The sequence below is a fragment of the Alligator sinensis genome, unplaced genomic scaffold, assembly GCF_000455745.1.
Source record: "Alligator sinensis unplaced genomic scaffold, ASM45574v1 scaffold337_1, whole genome shotgun sequence".
Taxonomy (NCBI): domain Eukaryota; kingdom Metazoa; phylum Chordata; order Crocodylia; family Alligatoridae; genus Alligator; species Alligator sinensis.
Genome location: NW_005841927.1, coordinates 1,020,707 through 1,037,292, shown reverse-complemented (window position 1 = coordinate 1,037,292; position 16,586 = coordinate 1,020,707). Strand labels below are relative to the sequence as shown.

The following is a 16,586-nucleotide window of genomic DNA, read 5'->3' as shown; positions in this document are numbered from 1 at the left end:
GACGCTCGGCCGGGCACTTGGAGAAACAGCTGGTGCCCCACTGGGGCTGGGCTTTAGCACCAAACAGTTCAGGTGTTTGGGGGGTTTTTGCCTACCTCAAAGTCTCCGCTCAGAGCAGAGATCATGTCGCCGCCTGTCTGGGCAGCACCACCGGCTATTTTCAGGCACCGCAGAGCGGATGGGATTAATCCGTCTGATCGCAAGGAAATCGTCAGCAGAGTCCTCCTGCCTCCGTGGCTTTCAGGGGGAAAATAAAGTCTCCTTCCTTTGGCAGCCCAGAAATGACAGTCTGGACACAGGAAGCTCCTGTCCTGCGGCTTTATCCACCTAGGCGGGGAGATGCTGCTGCTGTTGCCTCCATCGGCTCCCCAGCGGAGAACTTCCCAGAGCCGTAGATGGCTCCGCGCCCCTCGACTCCCGGATTGAATCCGCTTCTCTGTGTCGGGGCCAAGTCTGTTGGCGTCAACGATCCCGTTCGTGTCAGCGCGGCACTAATGGTGAGGTTGAAGCTATTCATCAAAGAGCAAGGTAAGCGTTAATTAAGCATTAATTAAGCCCTCCACAGACCGGTGGAAATGTTTTTTAATCAGGGAACCTGGTAGCTTTCTCTGAGTTGTTTCAAGCAGCTGGTTACAGCACCGGCACCCGCTCCAGGTCCTGTGGGAGCCGGCTTCTCTCTCGGTAAGGTGTAGACGGGCAACTAGCCATGAAGTGCCCGTAGGGGCGGGGTTCGGTCCATCTCCACCCACGAAGTTCATGGTCTCGCATGTACATCGCACACACATGGATCACATCACGGACACCTAGCACACACCGATGGGAGGTATGTGAGTGTGATGTGACCTATCAAACCTATCACCTATCAAACAGCATCGTGCACCCCCATGTGTCACACGCCACGCACACATCACGCCCGTGTATCACGCATCGCGCTGCGTGGATCACACGTATCACGCCCACGGATCACCCAACACACAGGTATCGCACCCACGTGCTGCGCGTGTGATCCGTGGGCGTGATACCTATGGTACATGTGTGTGATATCTGTGTGATGCGTGCTACGTGGGTGTGTACGATGCTGTTTGATAGAGGCGTGATCGTGTCGCATGGACATCACGCACAGCTGTATCATGCATCGCACCCACGGACCACACGTGACACACACCTATCACACCCATGTCTCAGATGTATCACGCCCATGGACACGTGTCACGCCCACGGATGACGTCACACGCACACACGGCTCCCCTCCGGCACCCAAAGGGTTACGCGCTCCACGCCCCCCCGCGGGGCTGCAGGGGGAGGACGAGGTGGAGAGGGCGTGGCCTCGCTTGGGTGGGCGGGGCCATGAACTGGAAACGCCCCCCAGTCCTTCCTACGGATCGCGAGAAGAGACAGTTCCCGTCCTTCCCACGCGCCCGGGAGGGACGGGGCTGTTGGGCGGTGACTCCTTCCTGCGGACCAATGGGGAGGGAGCGGGGGCGGGTCCGGCGCTCCGGATAGGCTGAGCACGGCGCGGGGGCGGGGCCCGCGGGGGCGGGGACGGAGCCGGCAGGCGAGGGGTGAGCGCGGGGAGGCCCGAGGCGGTCCGGCACGCGGTTTAACCGTGCGGGGCGTACACACGTGGCGCTGCGGCGCTCCGCTTGGAGCGGCTCTGCGGGAACCGCTCCAATTTCAGCGCCCCGCCACCGAGCGCAGTGGCAGCGCGTTACCGGTTTGGGGGCAGCACTTCTTACAGCCGTCGTTATTGTGGGTGGAAACGTACCCAGCGAGCAACCCCTTCGTTTTCCTTGCCATCGTTCGCGGACCCTTGAGACGTGTGCGCGCCCCCCGGACCGCAGGGTGAAAACCGCTGGCGTGACGGGACGTGTAACGTGTCGTCCGGGGGCCCTGCTGCGTGTCCGGGTCGCGCCGGGATGGAAACCAGCCGTGGCATTGTTTCTCCAGTGCTCGCTCGGCTCCTTTTGTAGCTGGATAACCATCGTGTGGTAGTTCACGGGTAGCCGTGTCGATGGCGTGGGGATTGCTTGGCACGTGCGGCCCGTCTACATGTGTTGCACGATTAACTGGTTGATTGTGTGACAATCACTTTGCGCGTGTCTCAACGTAGCGCGCCGTTAGCCGGCTACTTGCGTAATAGATGTAGCGCGGGGACCTTGGGGCCGGCTGGACGAGCCCATCGGCCGCTCTGCCCTGGAGAAAGGATGCTGATAAAACGCCCGTAACTTTCTTCCAGTGAAATCCAGCCGTTGTATTTATGCTCTGCTAGCCGGAGAGAAAGCTCGTGTAAAACCTGGTTCTCTTTGTTTGTTCCTCCTGCAGCTAACCAGGGTCGCTGCGATGGCTGCTCTTGAGAAACGCCCGGACCGGAGGTTCCAGCGAGCCAGCCCGCCAGGTACGACCCGCGGCCCTTAAAACCCGGCTGCCTCCGCGTCTTGTCGGTAGGCTCTTCCCGAGGGGATGGGAATCCCCAAAGAGACCTGAGTTAGCAAAAGCTTTTTATGAAAAATCAGGTCTTAAAAAGCTTTCTCGAGCTGGTCGTGTCCTGCGTCTGCCAAACCAGACGGTTGTACGAGTGTCCAGGGACGGGCCGTCGCTTGGGCACGTGCAAACGTCTCTGGAAGCAGATGGCGGGGAGCAGGAAGCGTTCTTAGCAGCGCTGCTTTACGCCGTCACCAGTGTCGTGTCTGCTTCTGCGTGCAGCTGCTGTCGCTCGGCGCGCTGACGCTGTTGCTAAAGCGCCAGAGCAAGTTTAGAGTCGCACCAACAAGCTGACCGGTGCGATTCGAGAGCTGTGCGTTGCGTCCTTATCTTCCGCCGCTAAGTGGCTCGATTTAGTTCCTTGGTGGCTGCTGCTAGGTTCTTTTCTAACTGGAAAGTTTTCACGAGCGGCAATTGCTCAGATGAGTCAAACGGGTAACGATTCAGTTCTAGCCGGCAAGGAGATGTGCGGAAGTAGTTTATGTCAGGGGTTCCCAACCTTGTTATGCTGCGGACCAGCGGACCGTGGACCAGAAGTGGCTGCGGACCGGCATGGCAGGCAGCCAACCCTTTTTTATGCTCGGTATAAAAAACAATTGGCTGCCGGTCCACAACGTGCCGGTCGCTTCCGGACTTCTGGTCCAGCAGCCGACCCTTCGCAGCCTGGGACCGGGCCGTGGCCTGGGGGTTGGGACGCCCTGGTTTATGCTGTACTCTGAGAGGACTTGTGAGCGGTAGTGGGCAGAGTCCTGGCAAGATGTTTTTGGCTCTGATTGAGAAAATGATTTTATAACAAATTCAGATTCTTTTTAATAAATTGTAATGCTACTTCTGAAATTGAAATCGAATAATTCCTTGCCCTGTCCTGGCAGGGATAGATAAGCATTTTGGTCTAATAAGTGTCTATCATTCGCTGTCTCCTGTCTTGTTAAGCAAACGTAGATCTCGCTTCTGAAATCAGTCGCCAAGTCATCCTTCTTTCAGGCTTTGTCTCTTCTCTGGCAAGTAACCGAGCAGGTGAAACAGGTTGAGGATTACTCTTTGGGGGAGACTAGCAAGCAGCAGAGACAGCAGATGGCTCTCCTTGGGCAGTAGCAATAGGTAGTTCTCTGAAGAGCAGCGATACTCATGGTCCCTCTCTGCAGACTCCAGCACAGGTCAGAAGAGTTGTTCCCTGGAGACTGACTGGAAAACCCCAACTCTGTCTGCAAAGTTCCAGAGTCACTTTGGGCGCTGTTCAAGTACGGCTGACAGTGGGGACACGGCAATTGGAACCTCCTGTTCAGACAGCACAGAGGGTGAGTGTGAATATTGGGTCCTTGCAATAAAATTGCAGGATGTCTTTTGGGGTCTTTTTTTCTCCTTACAAAGTAAATACCAAGAACTTCAATGTTGCACCCAAACCCTGGAGTGTGAAACAGAGGGACAGACCAAACACTGCAGGAATAATGCTGGTGTGTTTTATGTTCTTATATTAAGCCATTCATTTTATCACCTAAAAGATATGAGATCATATAAAGAAGCTTGTTACCTAAAGCTTCATATGTGCTTAGCCAAAATTCTTTTATTTCCAGCTATAATACTGAGCTTGGCAATGAGAACGAGTTTAGCTGCCCAAAATAAAAATAGAGTCCAGCACGAAAGTTATTAACTTGTGAGCGCTTTTTTACAACAGTTCTATTGTGTGCATTTGGAGGCAGACTTGTGCTATATCAACAGAACAAGGAAGCACTGGTGGAACCATCCCCAGTGATCCTTGGACTTGACGCTTCAGAACTGTGTAATGAGATGCGTTTCCACAGTGTCCCTTTTCATACAGCGTCTAGTCTGATCATCGGCTTTTCTTCCAGGCCAAGAACAACGTAAAAGTGTTGCGCTTTCAGCAGAAAAGAACAACTGTTCCTGCCTTACAGCTATGAGGGAATCTGTTTTTAGTCCCTTCCTTGTGTGACTCGGTTTTCACTGCACCATGTCACTTGTTGAGGCTCCCTACCTTGTAGGGGAGGTATGAAGTGTTACTGATCCAGGAAGAGCACACACCAACTGCTGAAACCTCCTTAGCCTGCCGAAGGGTTTTTGAACCCGAAAGCTTGCTTAATAACTATTCTCCAACTGTTTGGGTTGGTCTAATAAAAGATATCAAATTCACCCAAGGAACCTTGTCTGCCACTGATCCTAGGGGCACTTCTCTCTGTCCCACTGCTGCAGGTTTGCTAGTGAGTAGAAACTAAATAGCTTTTATACGCTTTCAATTGCCTGGTCAGACCAGCTGAAGAAGGGATGGCAGCTAGGGCGCACGATTCCAAAACCCTCCTGAAAAACATGCATCTTTCTGGATGGATCAAGGAATAATGCATGTAGTCACAAACTAACTCATCACTAAATATCATTCCTTTCTCTTGCATGTTAAAGGGGTGAGACTGGAAAATCTGTTAAGGAGAAGAATACCCTATTACCCGTGGGGACACATTTCTCACAACACCCCTGTAACGTGGAAGAGATCAAATCTTGCACGTTGATGCATTCCTATTTTAATCTGTCCTCTACCTTCCTTGACTGTTTTGTCAACTTCCTAGTGGAGGAGATACTGAAAATCGAGGGTGTTTACAATCTATTCCTAACTACTTAAGACTTGGCACGTTCATCCTAGGTTGTTCACTAGTTCTTATTGCATTCCAGGGTGGGGCTGGCCATGAAGCCAGCCTTTGTTTCAGGAACCCTAAGGACTGACTCTGGGTCAGCCAACATGAGCCAGCAGGCTGGTGTTATTGGGAGTAAGGCACTTAGGCTTTGGCAATTTGACAGTGTAAAAATAAGACCTTGAGGTTCTCTGTAGCAAGGTTAACCTAAGACGCTACCGATGAACTAGCAGCTCCTTCCAGTTGCAGAAGAGGGGCGTTTACTGTACTATACTCCTTACCCTTTTTTTTTCCCCCCCTTCTTGAGATGTCTTGTACTACTGGAAACTTTCTGTGCTTCTCAACAATGTCAGAGACCAAGCAAAAGGTTCCTTAAACATGTGTTTTGAGTTAGTGTTATTAAATGGCACCTTGACGTTCACCTGCTAGCGTTTCTGAGAGCAGTCACGCTCCCAGCTGTGCTCCGAGTGGACTGGAGTGGCAATTGTACTTGGTAGACTGCTTTCTTGTATGTTTATTATGCTGCATCCTTGCTTCTATGAGCCCTGCTTGAGCTGGTCATGCTGCTAGTTGGCTAGACCAAACTGACTTTCACAAGTCGGTACACGTGTTAGAAATGCCACTGTGATGACCCCAACAACGCTTTCAGAGCCTTATGCTTTGCATATTCCTCGTGCTGGGGGTGGAACTGCAGTAGTTCTAAGGTGAGGATGTTGCAAGTAAGCTAGGGGATTTGAGAGAAGAAACTGGCCCTGACTCTGTCTGTTTATCTGGAAGTAAATGTTTTCTCGTCTGTCTGGATGGAGATTTCCTCTCTTGAGGAAACTTTAGGCCAAGCCTTTGTGTGCAGAGATTTCCCCCCCACCTCTGCCCATGTGTTGGTGTTCCTTCCTAGCAACAGGTTTTATGCAGCTTGAGACTTTCGATGTTGTCTTATATAGATCCTCATTCTAGTGGTACTAAAACTGTGCCTTTTTTATTCCTTCTCGTAGTAGTGTTTTCCTGATATGAGCATGTGAGAATGAGCTCATTGCCCTCAAGCTGGGTGGGAGAAATATCACATGGGGATTAACCCGGAGCAAAAGCCATGGAGAAAACAAACAAGTCCCTCTGGGAAAAGCCTGACCTTGGTACTGTGGTGTCCAAATCCCAGAGGACCAGGGAAAGATCAACAGGGTAAAACAAGTTGTTTTAGCGTTTGCCTGCTTGAGCCCCTGCTCTGCTCTGTTGAAACCTGAGACTTTCTAAGAATAACTTTTCCTTTCCATGTAGGCAGGTTTGGTGGCTGTGTGACAGGACAGATTTGCACCCTTGGTGTTCTCTGCTCGCTTTCATTTCCTACAGCTGGAGGGGCAGGGCCGTGACACCGCGCCCCCGGGAAAGGCTAGTTCTGCTGTCATGTCCCAGGAGAGTTCTTAAGGTCAGGTGCTTGGTGGCGTAGTGTTCGGCGGCACTTGAACCTTAAGCTTATTGCAGGCTTAGCGAAGGCTCCTGTTTGCTTTTGGTTGCTTTTGAGAACTGCTGTGCTGTGGGGTGAGCACAGTGTAATCAAGGCCTCCGTGCTCAATTTGCCAGTAAGTTTCAGCCTTTTTCTTACCTCTTGGGGACTGGTGTGTAAATGAGCAGACAGAGGAATTCATTCGTACGATTCTGCAATAAAGGAGCAATGATATTGGATAACTGCTAGTTTGGACTGGCCCTTTGTGAGGCATTGTAACAGGAAAATAGCAGGCTCCTGAAATCTGTAATGCTGAGAGAGGCAGATGTGCCCTGGGTGTGAGCTCCTGCTCCTGGATGGGTTGAAATAACTGTGGAACCACTAGCAATGGTGGCTGCTTCTTTTTGTGATGTTTGTTACAACTATCAGGTTATTCTTTTTTTTCCCCCCCTAGACTTCTGCACTTCCAGTGGCAGCACCTCATTCCAGCCCATTAAAACCCAAGTGACCATCCCCACAGCCCATGTCATGCCTTCCACATTGGGCATGTCGCCTTCCAAGTTCTGCTCCGCAGGAGAGCCAAACTCTTTGCAGAAGGTGCCGTTATCATCGAAACCAGCTCTGTCAGCATCCTCCACTGACAATGCAGGGCTGACAAGAAACGGAGACCCTCATGCTGTAAAATTGTCTCAAGGGCCACCCAGGGAGCTCCTGCAGCTCTATGGGACTTCCGGGGAAAACAGTTTTGAGCAGTCCTGGCTTCCCCATGCTGAGCACATGAGAGTGGAAGATAATCGGAAATTTGACATGCCTGCCCTTGAGTTCACCCTTAACCGGTCTCTTTGGATGGATAATCTGTGCTCTGATCCTCACCGCAAGTTCCAGAAATGCAATCCAAGCACTGCTGCCGCCGATGCAGCAAAGGAGCCTTATAAAGTGCTACCAGAGACGCAAACTGCACCTGGGGCTAGTGGAGTCTGTGAGCCCCGCAACGGGACATGGCCTCGTGGGAGCAGAGCCACGCCAGTAGGACTTCAGCCCAATAACATCTTTTCAAAGCCAGGGGCTCCTCAGGCACAAGCATGGAGGCAAGAACCTTGCACGTGGCATCCGCATGAGAAGGTTTGTGACCTTGGCACGTGGAAGCATCAGCTGGACAACATCAGAGTGCGCGTAGAACAGATGCAGGTAGGGAGATGTGTGTATAAATCCCTCCGTCTTTCTTACAAGAATGTGTGAAGTGACCACAGTTTCTGGCTGCTGGGGTCAAGGGGAAACATCTCATGCCTCTATCTCCTCTCTATACTAACACATCCCTTCAGTTACCGGCGTACGCTGAATGTGTCAGCGTAAGTTTTCACGCTGCTTCAACATTATGTAGCTGCTCTGTTTGTCTGCAACACTCCGCAGGCTCGAATAAGGCAGTGATCCTCCTTTGCCAAAGAGCGTACGTGGGCAGAAAGTGATGGTAGTCGGTATGCCAGCTGACAAGAGTCTCGCCCAATATCTAAAGCTAAGATATAGACAGACATAACACGTGATTGATATCAAAAGATACTGATACAAGCTGTTATGATGCAACTACTGCTTCCCTGCTTCTGTAGCCATAAAAGTGTAGTAAATCTGTTGCAATTTAAACCCTGAATGAAACGGAGTTGGTTATAGCTGTTTGTCTCACTTGCATGGCTGCAGCCTGTGCAGATGGGGTGGGTACACGTAAGAGCTGATGCCTTTTAAAGTGGCTAACCGATACATTTGTCCATAGCCTTATTACAATTATTGATTGATTTTTTTTTTTTTGATTTTTTTTAATTTTTTTTAATTCTCACCCCCCATCCCATGGCTGTGGGGAGCCATCTGTTTATTGCGCAGCTGTAGGGGATGGAATGACAAACCATTGGCTTTGACCAATAACATACAGTGATCTAAAACGGTTCAATAAACTCTGCCCAAACCCACCCAGAGTTTTATTTGTTCCCAGAGCTTGGACGCAGCCTGAAATAGTTGTGTACTGGCATGCAGACAAGCACACGGTGTACACGGTCTGAGCGGTGTTGCAATTACCTCACTGAAACCTAAGCCTTTCCCTCTTAATTTGTGTCCCCTTTCAGTTACAAAATGGAGTTGCTTGCAACCATTCCTCAATGTATCCCACGCCGCTGCATTCAGTCGATCCAGCCCAGTGGGTCAGTATCCTGAGCGCCAATGACAATCTACTCAAGGAGAAAGAGCTCCTCATTGACAGGTAGGACAAGTTGCAGGAGGGAGTGAAAAAAGAAAAGTAGAGAAATGTTCCTGAGGTTTGCTAGAAACAAACTGAAGAAATCTATTTCCCTCCCTTGAGGTTTTGGAACTATTGCATGGAAGATAATGTTTTACAAGCCAGTGAGAACAGGTGGTTACTGAAGTAGAGCCTGCAGGTTTTTTTTGAAGATCCTCTCAAGCTGAATCTATTTGTCAAGTTAAAGATGATCTGTGTTTGTAAGCCTTTTCCCTACTTGGTGGTGGTCAAAAAGGTAGAAGATTTTTAGCCTTTAACCTGCCCATTTGCATTCAGAATATTCTGAATGTCAAGGGTACTCTTCTCAGCCCAGCTGGAGGACTCTCAGGTGTATAAGGGATGTTCATTTTAGTCTCACTTTACATGATGTGGCTCTGGGGAGGCTTGACCATAGGTCTGCTCTTCCCAAATTTTGGCTGTTAATGCTGGAATAGGCACTACTGAAACCAGAGCTTAAGCATTTGGACTGAAAATCCCTTCCCTGCTCACTTAGTCAGCTTGAGTCTTGGTCCTTTTCATCAGTTACTTCTCCAGTCAATAGAGTCCTCCGGGCAGGGGAGACTTGAATTTTAGTGTGAAATCAGCAAGGATCAGACTTTTCTCACAAGAATATTTGTGTGGGGTTTTTTTACCATCCAAGAGGCAAAACCAGGCACAATCCCAAATGGTGTTCTCTACCCACTGACAACAAAGGCAGTAATCGGCACTGTGTTTTGATGGCAAATCATTCACGGCAGCCGACATGCATTATTCCCTCTGTTACCAGTAAGGGGTAGTTTGGCGAAGGGGTCGTTCATCAGATCTGATTTTTATTTTGCTAGGCAGAGGCAACACATCTCCCAGCTGGAGCAGAAGGTTCGAGAGAGCGAGCTGCAGGTTCACAGTGCTCTGCTTGGCTGTTCTACCCCCTACGGAGACGTTTGCTTATTGAGGCTGCAGGTAGGTGGGAACAGCCAGGGAAGAGCTGAAAACAGCATGCTCTGAATTCACTGGCTTCAGTTCTGATTCAGTAAGGTCTTCCTAAGCCAGAGGAGCATGCAGGAAAGTCCCTCCTTTGGGGTCTGTCTGTCTTGGTTCATCTCCTGTTTATTCAGAAGGTGGTAAGGGTCTCCGGACTTCTGGAACCACAGAAAAAAATGTAAGTGGTAGCTGCTAGCATTAGTAGCATAACGCCATCAGCCTGCAGTGCGCCTGGTGATAGGGCAGGTGTATAAAATGATGAAGAGCTGATGAATCTCTTGGAGAGCTGGAACTGCTGCTCTGGGAATGGCCGTCTTGTGTAACAGGTGGGTCTGGCTTGCAGCAAGGAGCCTTGACATCAGTGACAGGTTGTCTTCTGTTTCCAGGAGCTGCAGCGGGAAAACACTTTCCTGCGGGCACAGTTCACTGAGAAGACGGATTCCCTTAATAAGGAAAAGATCGAACTGGAGAGAAAGCTGGCTGCTTCCGAGTTGGATACGAGGCGTATTCGGGAGACGATGAAGGAGACGGTACAGAAGTATGCAGAGGAAGTAAAGAAGCAGGAAGAGCGGGTATGAGTCCCACTGGAAATGCTGGTGCAGTGGTTGGGCTGATGAGAGCTCTTTGTTGTCAGGGTGGTATTTGTGGCCTCCGTTGCTCTTTGGACACTTTGTGGCCCCAACCAAAGGGAACCTGCAGACTGTTAGTTGCACTGGCTTCTTTTTGGAAAAGGTGCAAAGTAAAACCTCCAACCCGGTTGTTCTCTGTAACATCCAGTTGCTGTAGCTTTGCCTGTTCCTGCTTGCTTGCAGTGTAGAACACTTGGCACTTCTGAGCCCTCTCCTAGCGTCTCAGAGCACTTCACCAACATGACTCTGTAGAGCCTTCCAATCCGCCGTGTCTCAAGTAGAGGGTGACTGATCAGTCGATGTACCCATGGGCGCTTCCTGTCTGTTGGGAGGCAGAACTGAGGCAAAGGCCAAAAGACTTCTCTAGAGCTATTGCTAGTTACTCGTTTTTGCTCATAAATCCATATGACTAAGGCTTCACCATGGAGTGTTCAAGGGTTTGTACAACAAATAGTTTGGATGCCCTCCCTGGGCACAAAATCTCTTCCTCTGTTCAAGGTAAAGTCTGATCGATGGCTTATACTCCTGGAACTTCACTCCTCACTGAGCAAACAGTTTCAGCGTAGTTAATGTTGATTTAATTGCACCCACAGAATAGAACAGGCTTTTCCTCTTTTCTCCTCGCAGCAGTTGAAGGGGCTTCTCTCTCTTGTTTCCTATCGAATGCAACGATCCTGTCTTTTTACAGTTGGAGAAGCAAGTTGCATGCAAGTCTGTTGTTTGTGCTAAGTAGACTTAAGAAAACCACAGGGCTGGCCGTGGATGGGAAAATTTGCTATGCTGCCTTGATAGATGTCTCTTCAATACACGTAGCACTTCCTGAAGTTCTTGGGGTGACTTGAAAAGAGCTTGTTGAAGATGGGGGGCAAGAGCCCTCCCACACTGCAATGCTAAGAGGCTTGCCAACTGTGTGCCAGAAGTCTGAGGGCTATGTCCTGTGGTGCATAACTGTATCTTTGTAATTGTAGTTTAAACTGTACGCAGCCCCTGTAAGGGCCAAGATGGCTCTTAGCTACTTCATAATCTAGAAGAGATACAATAGGGGGTTTCTAATTGGAGCACAGACCAGCTCCTTACTCTAGTTGCAGATTTGATTGTTTCTGAACTCCTAGGGTGTTTCACTATCTCAGGGCAACCAAGTCACTAGCAGACACGTGAAACAAGACATTTGGGGGGGGGCAAGTGTCCCATTTTAACAGCTTTTCTTCTCGGTCAGGTATCTTAATGATAGTGGGACAAACAGAGGAGGAGGCTGTGGATGCACAGGAAATTGTAGCCTAAGCAAGCCACGCTTTCAATTTTTTCCCCTTGCAGGTAAAAGGGAGAGACAGACATATTAACGGCCTGAAAAAGAAATGCCAGAAGGAGTCTGAGCAAAACCGGGAGAAGCAACAGAGGATTGAGACCCTCGAGCGGTATCTGGCTGATCTGCCAACCTTGGAGGATCATCAGAAGCAGAATCAGCAGGTAAGACAGTGTGCCTGGGATACTCAAGGTGCCGGTCTGAATTAGGTGTGAGCTCTCGTTTACCGCTGCAAAACCCCATCCAGGTGTTTAGCCAAGCAGAAGTGCAAACTGGCCTTTTGGAAAAAGCGTCCTGATCTAGGCTGCAAACGGGTAGTAACAATCCCAGCTAGTCACTAGCTGAGCCCTGACATGGTGTATATGGCAAAATAGCTGGAATTGTTGAGTGGTGCTCTCTGCTGCAGCTAAAGGAGTCGGAGCTGAAGATTGCTGCTCTACAAGACACGGTGGCAGTGCTGGAGAGAGAGCTTGGAGATGTCCGTGCTACGTGCAGGGAGCAGGAGGCACAGATCGAGGCCCAGAAGCGCAAGGAGCTGGAGCTGCTTTCCACTGTGCACAGGTAAATCCTCCAGTGAGGGAGATGGATCCTGCTTAACAGCAAGGACCAGTCATGCCAGACCCCTGTTTGCGGGGAGTAGTGAGTCAGGTGCCTCTCCCCACTGCAGCAGAGTTGTGCCCTGGGCACTTATTGATTCTCTGGAGATTGCCCTTGGTGTGACTCCTTAATCTGCCATGGCTTGGGATTGCCCCATGGTACGTGTTCCAGCTGCTGCCAAGCAGGTGCCTGCATCCCACAAACTGCAGCAGAATGACCGAGAGCTTTGGCACAGAGTGGGGAGGATTAGCTGTATCTTGGGGACTGACCTATCTTCCTCCCCACAAGGAGGTTCCCAAAAGTCCCAAGGAGGACAGGGTAAGGAGAAGCTTTTTGCCCACTGCTTCCCCTCCTGTCTCTGTTCCAGTCCCAAGTCCTGTTGAATCTCTTGTTCTCTGTCCGTCTGCTCAATGCGCTGTTTGTGGCAGCTTGCAGGACAAGGTGCAGCAGTGCATGACAAGTGCAGAGAGGGGAACTTCAGTTCAGGAGGTGGAGAAACAACAAGGAGAATCGGATTCTCTGCAGAAAGAATGCGACCGACTCAGGAAGGTAATGCAGCCTGCCAACAAGACAGTGGCAGCATTGCTCTGTGTCGACTCGGATTCCTCCTCCCTTCCATTGTCACATCAGTGGTTAAGCTTCTTTCTGCTTAACGCTGAGCATGTGCTTCCAAGCGCACTGATCTAGCAGCTCTTGGCATGCTGTGCTGGGAGGGTTTTGATAGCTGCCGTTGGTATGATAACAATGCAGTGCTACAGCATTCACCTGAACATCACAGGGAGGGGAGGCATCTGGAGGAGGGAAAGACCAAAAGAATGCAACCTCTGGGTTCCTAACTGATATTTCTAAGGGTGTCTTCCATCTGGGAGTAATAGCACTTGAAGTACAGCTTGGTTAAAGAGCAAGATTGAGCTGTTAGACAAAGCAAAAATCCCAAGGGGGATTGATGAGCTGAACATACAAACTTGCTCTTTAAATGTCCCTAATGCCTCTGCCTCTGATTGCAGATTATGGACAAGCAGCAGAAGAAGATGGAGCAGTTGTCTTCCCAAGTCAAGGTGAGCATTTCATGCTGACAGACTGCAAATGCAAGTATCTGCTATCAGCTCTGCTGGACTAGTTAATCGGTGCCCAACTTTTCTGGGCTTCAGGCCAGATGAGTGGTGTGGGTCAGTCTTTAGGCGCAGCTGGTTCAGGTGCATGGGCCATGTTGTCTGTCCCTATGGGAGCTGCCACAGTGTTAACTGCCATGGCTCCCTGCAATTTCCAGAGAAAGGGAGATCCTCGTGGGCCACATGACATGGTTTCATAGGCCAGAGGTTGAGCAGCACTGGACTAACTTATCTCCTGTGGCCTGTTCCAGAGCCTAGAGAACCAGGTGGCCCAGGAAGAAGGAACCAGCCAAGCTCTGAAAGAGGAAGCGATGCGGCGAGAGAATGCACTGCAGCAGCTACGCACAGCTGTGAAGGAGGTCAGAATTGGAGCTCTGGGGGCATGAACAATGAAGTGTCTTAGAGCCAGGCTCTTAACCAGCTGTGGGCACTTCCACTTGCAGTGCAGCTTGCCAGTGTCCTGTTACTGCTGTTGAGCAGGGTTCCCCTCCTGGTTTCACCCACGTCTGACTGTCTGTCCCCGCTTTCACAACCCTGTAAATCTGGCTGCAGAGTTGCCTTGATTTGGCCAGCAGGGTGCAGCCAAGGAGCCTTTCGCCACTACTGCAAATTAGAGCTTCACAGGCCCAGCTAAAAAGATTCAAGGTTGTATCTCAGCTTTAAGGGATGCAGAAGCGCACAGAGTGATTCCTGAGAGAATGGAGTTCAGGTGGGGGTTCCATCGTCTGGAAGCCTCCACTCTGTCCTCCATGCAATGAGGGGGATGAGGCACTGTGTGCCTGACTTGTGGTTACCTTTTCTTTTTCCTGTATGAGTAGTTTCTGTTTTAAAAACTGAGTATGATACAGTTTGGGCCTCAGTTGTACCGATCTGTGACCAGACTTGAATGGCTCAAGTCCCTTGTCTGGATTCTAATATTATTTGGTCTCCAACACTGCTATCAGCAAAAGAAATGACTGCTGAGTGCACAAGTCCCTGCTCCCAGGGCTAGAAGCATTCCCAGAGTAAAATGCCCAGAGCCAGATCTCACACTGACTCTGTTGTGTACTTGGATGATACCTGAAAATACAAGTCTTGACTTTCCCTTCTTGGGCTGGGCTGTGCAGAGGAATGCTCTGTGTCCAGTGGGAGGCCACCTGGGAGCCTGACATCCGTGTGCAACCAAATGCTGTTGTTACAGCTGATCTAACCCTGCACTTGTTTGTGCAGCTTTCGGTGCAGAACCAGGACCTGATCGAAAAGAATCTGACGTTGCAGGAACGACTTCGGCAAGCAGAGCTGGGCCAGCCACTCCCCAGGGAGACCGCTCATCTCGCCCACGAGTTGCACAGCGAGCTGACCAGCTGCCTGCAGGACTTGCAGTCTGTCTTCAGCATTGTCACTCAGAGGGCACAGGGCAAGGATCCCAACCTTTCCCTGCTCCTGGGCATTCACAGTAAGTACACACGGGGCTGAAGCTCAGAGAGGCCTTCACTGCTTGTGCTGGGCTGGCATGAAATAGTTTGCTCATATAGAGAGTAGCTTCTTTTCACCAGGTTTCTGACCTCTGCAGGGCCTTAGAAGCCAACCTCTCTCTGGATTTGGTTTTTCTATTCTGCCACCTGCTTTAAGGAGTTTGGCTTCCTGGATCTAATTGGGTCTAAAATAGGGCTGTATTATTTGGGGTGAAGTGGCTTATTCACTAACGTGCATGACCTCTGCTTGGAGCGGCATGTCTGATGCGTGTTAATCTTCTAACTTTGTAGCTGTGCAGTGCTCGGCCAAGGAGAAGGCAGACTTGCTGAGCCCAGATGGACTTACAAAAACACTGACGGAGGTAAAGCAGCTGCACAGAGAGATTGAGGACCTAAGGACAGCGATACCAGACAGATACGCTCAGGATATGGGAGACAACTGCATCACACAGTGAGAGACGAGCTTTCCCCAGCATGAGACGGGAACAGCTGGACATGACTTGAAAATCCCAGGAGACTTCAGCGCTCCTGCAGTGGAAAAACGTATTGGCACCTTAGCATCCCCCTGCTTGGGTACAGCTGTGGGGGTCACTCACAAGAAGTCAGGGATTCTGTTGCCAAGAGTATTCAGATGCTGTTTGGCCAACCGGATCTGTTCAGGGTCTGTGTTCATTAGATCCTTGCAGAGCTTTTGCTTCTGCCATTGGCTTCAAGCTGGCCCCTGGCCTGTCTGTCCTTTCTAATAAACTCTCCAAGCCAATGCCTGGCGGAAGCACTAGCCTCGCACAGGTATTCAGGAGTCTGGGGCGATACACCTGTAACACCATCGTACCATGGTGCTACAGGCTTATCTGAGACTCCTGCGTACGCGGTTCTGGCCTCCAGGTGACACGTAGTCATTTGTGTACTGAGGCCTGTATTGCTCAGGTATAGGGAGCTGATGTTTTCTGTAGCCAGCAGGATCAAGCGCTGGGAGGCTAACACTGGTTTCTGACCATGCTCCTCTGCTTGATTGTACCTTCTGAGGCCTTAGGATCTGATCCCCCTCTGGGAGCATCCTGAATGCAGATGCACATTCAGACTGTGGAGGAAGGGGATTACTGCTTGAAGTGCCTTTAGTCCTCTAGAGAGACTTCCTGCCCACAAACTGCTTTTTCATGCCTAATGCATGTGCTGGTGAGGGGAGGAATTGGTCTGTTGGCTCTTTCGTAGCCATAAAGCAGTCCTGGACACGTGGGACCTGTCTGGCAGGACAGCTCCTCTGGGCAAGGAGCGCTGTTGCAGGTTGGCAGATGCCCTGGCTCGCAGCCAGGCTGCCATTTTCATTGCAGAGCTGCCCCAGGGGATGTCCTCGGTGTACAGCTGTGCAGGATCTGAACAGAGCAATCCTACATCTCCCCCTGGCCGGAGGTTTCCCCCCTCCCTGTTGTTAAATGGGTTGTATTTAAATCTCTTTGCCACTTTTTCATTTCGTCAGCTTCCTGAATCGTAAGGAGAACTTGGAAGCTGGAGTGTTTTCAGTTGAGAGGCACCACGGGGAGGCCTAGCTTTCTTCTTGGATCCAAAGCTGAGACGTCACCTCCTTGTTTTTCGTTTAAAACCCCCCCACAAACCTGGTGCCCCCCGGCAGCGTGACGTTGCTCTAGGTTTGCGTCCATCTCTCGGGTGAGCCCCCCTGGCCGAGACGCTCTT

General features: G+C 50.5%; 1 protein-coding gene across 8 annotated transcripts; it reads left to right on the top strand.

Annotated features, from left to right (window-relative positions):
- Positions 1–1,551: 1,551 nt before the first annotated feature.
- On the top strand, positions 1,552–16,580 carry CEP85 (centrosomal protein 85). 8 transcript variants are annotated; one of them, XM_025198685.1, is made up of 14 exons: positions 1,552–1,562; positions 2,323–2,395; positions 3,627–3,779; positions 7,013–7,746; positions 8,670–8,803; positions 9,661–9,778; positions 10,186–10,371; positions 11,743–11,895; positions 12,138–12,292; positions 12,757–12,877; positions 13,336–13,386; positions 13,692–13,799; positions 14,650–14,875; positions 15,186–16,580. In XM_025198685.1, exons 2-14 carry the CDS (start codon positions 2,341–2,343, stop codon positions 15,347–15,349), a joined length of 2,358 nt encoding a protein of 785 aa, XP_025054470.1. In that variant the 5' UTR covers positions 1,552–1,562; positions 2,323–2,340; the 3' UTR covers positions 15,350–16,580. The 8 variants fall into 8 exon arrangements, with proteins under 8 accessions (XP_025054470.1, XP_025054471.1, XP_025054469.1 ...); XM_025198686.1 differs by having other exon boundaries at positions 1,552–1,749; XM_025198684.1 differs by having other exon boundaries at positions 1,552–1,842.
- Positions 16,581–16,586: the final 6 nt, after the last annotated feature.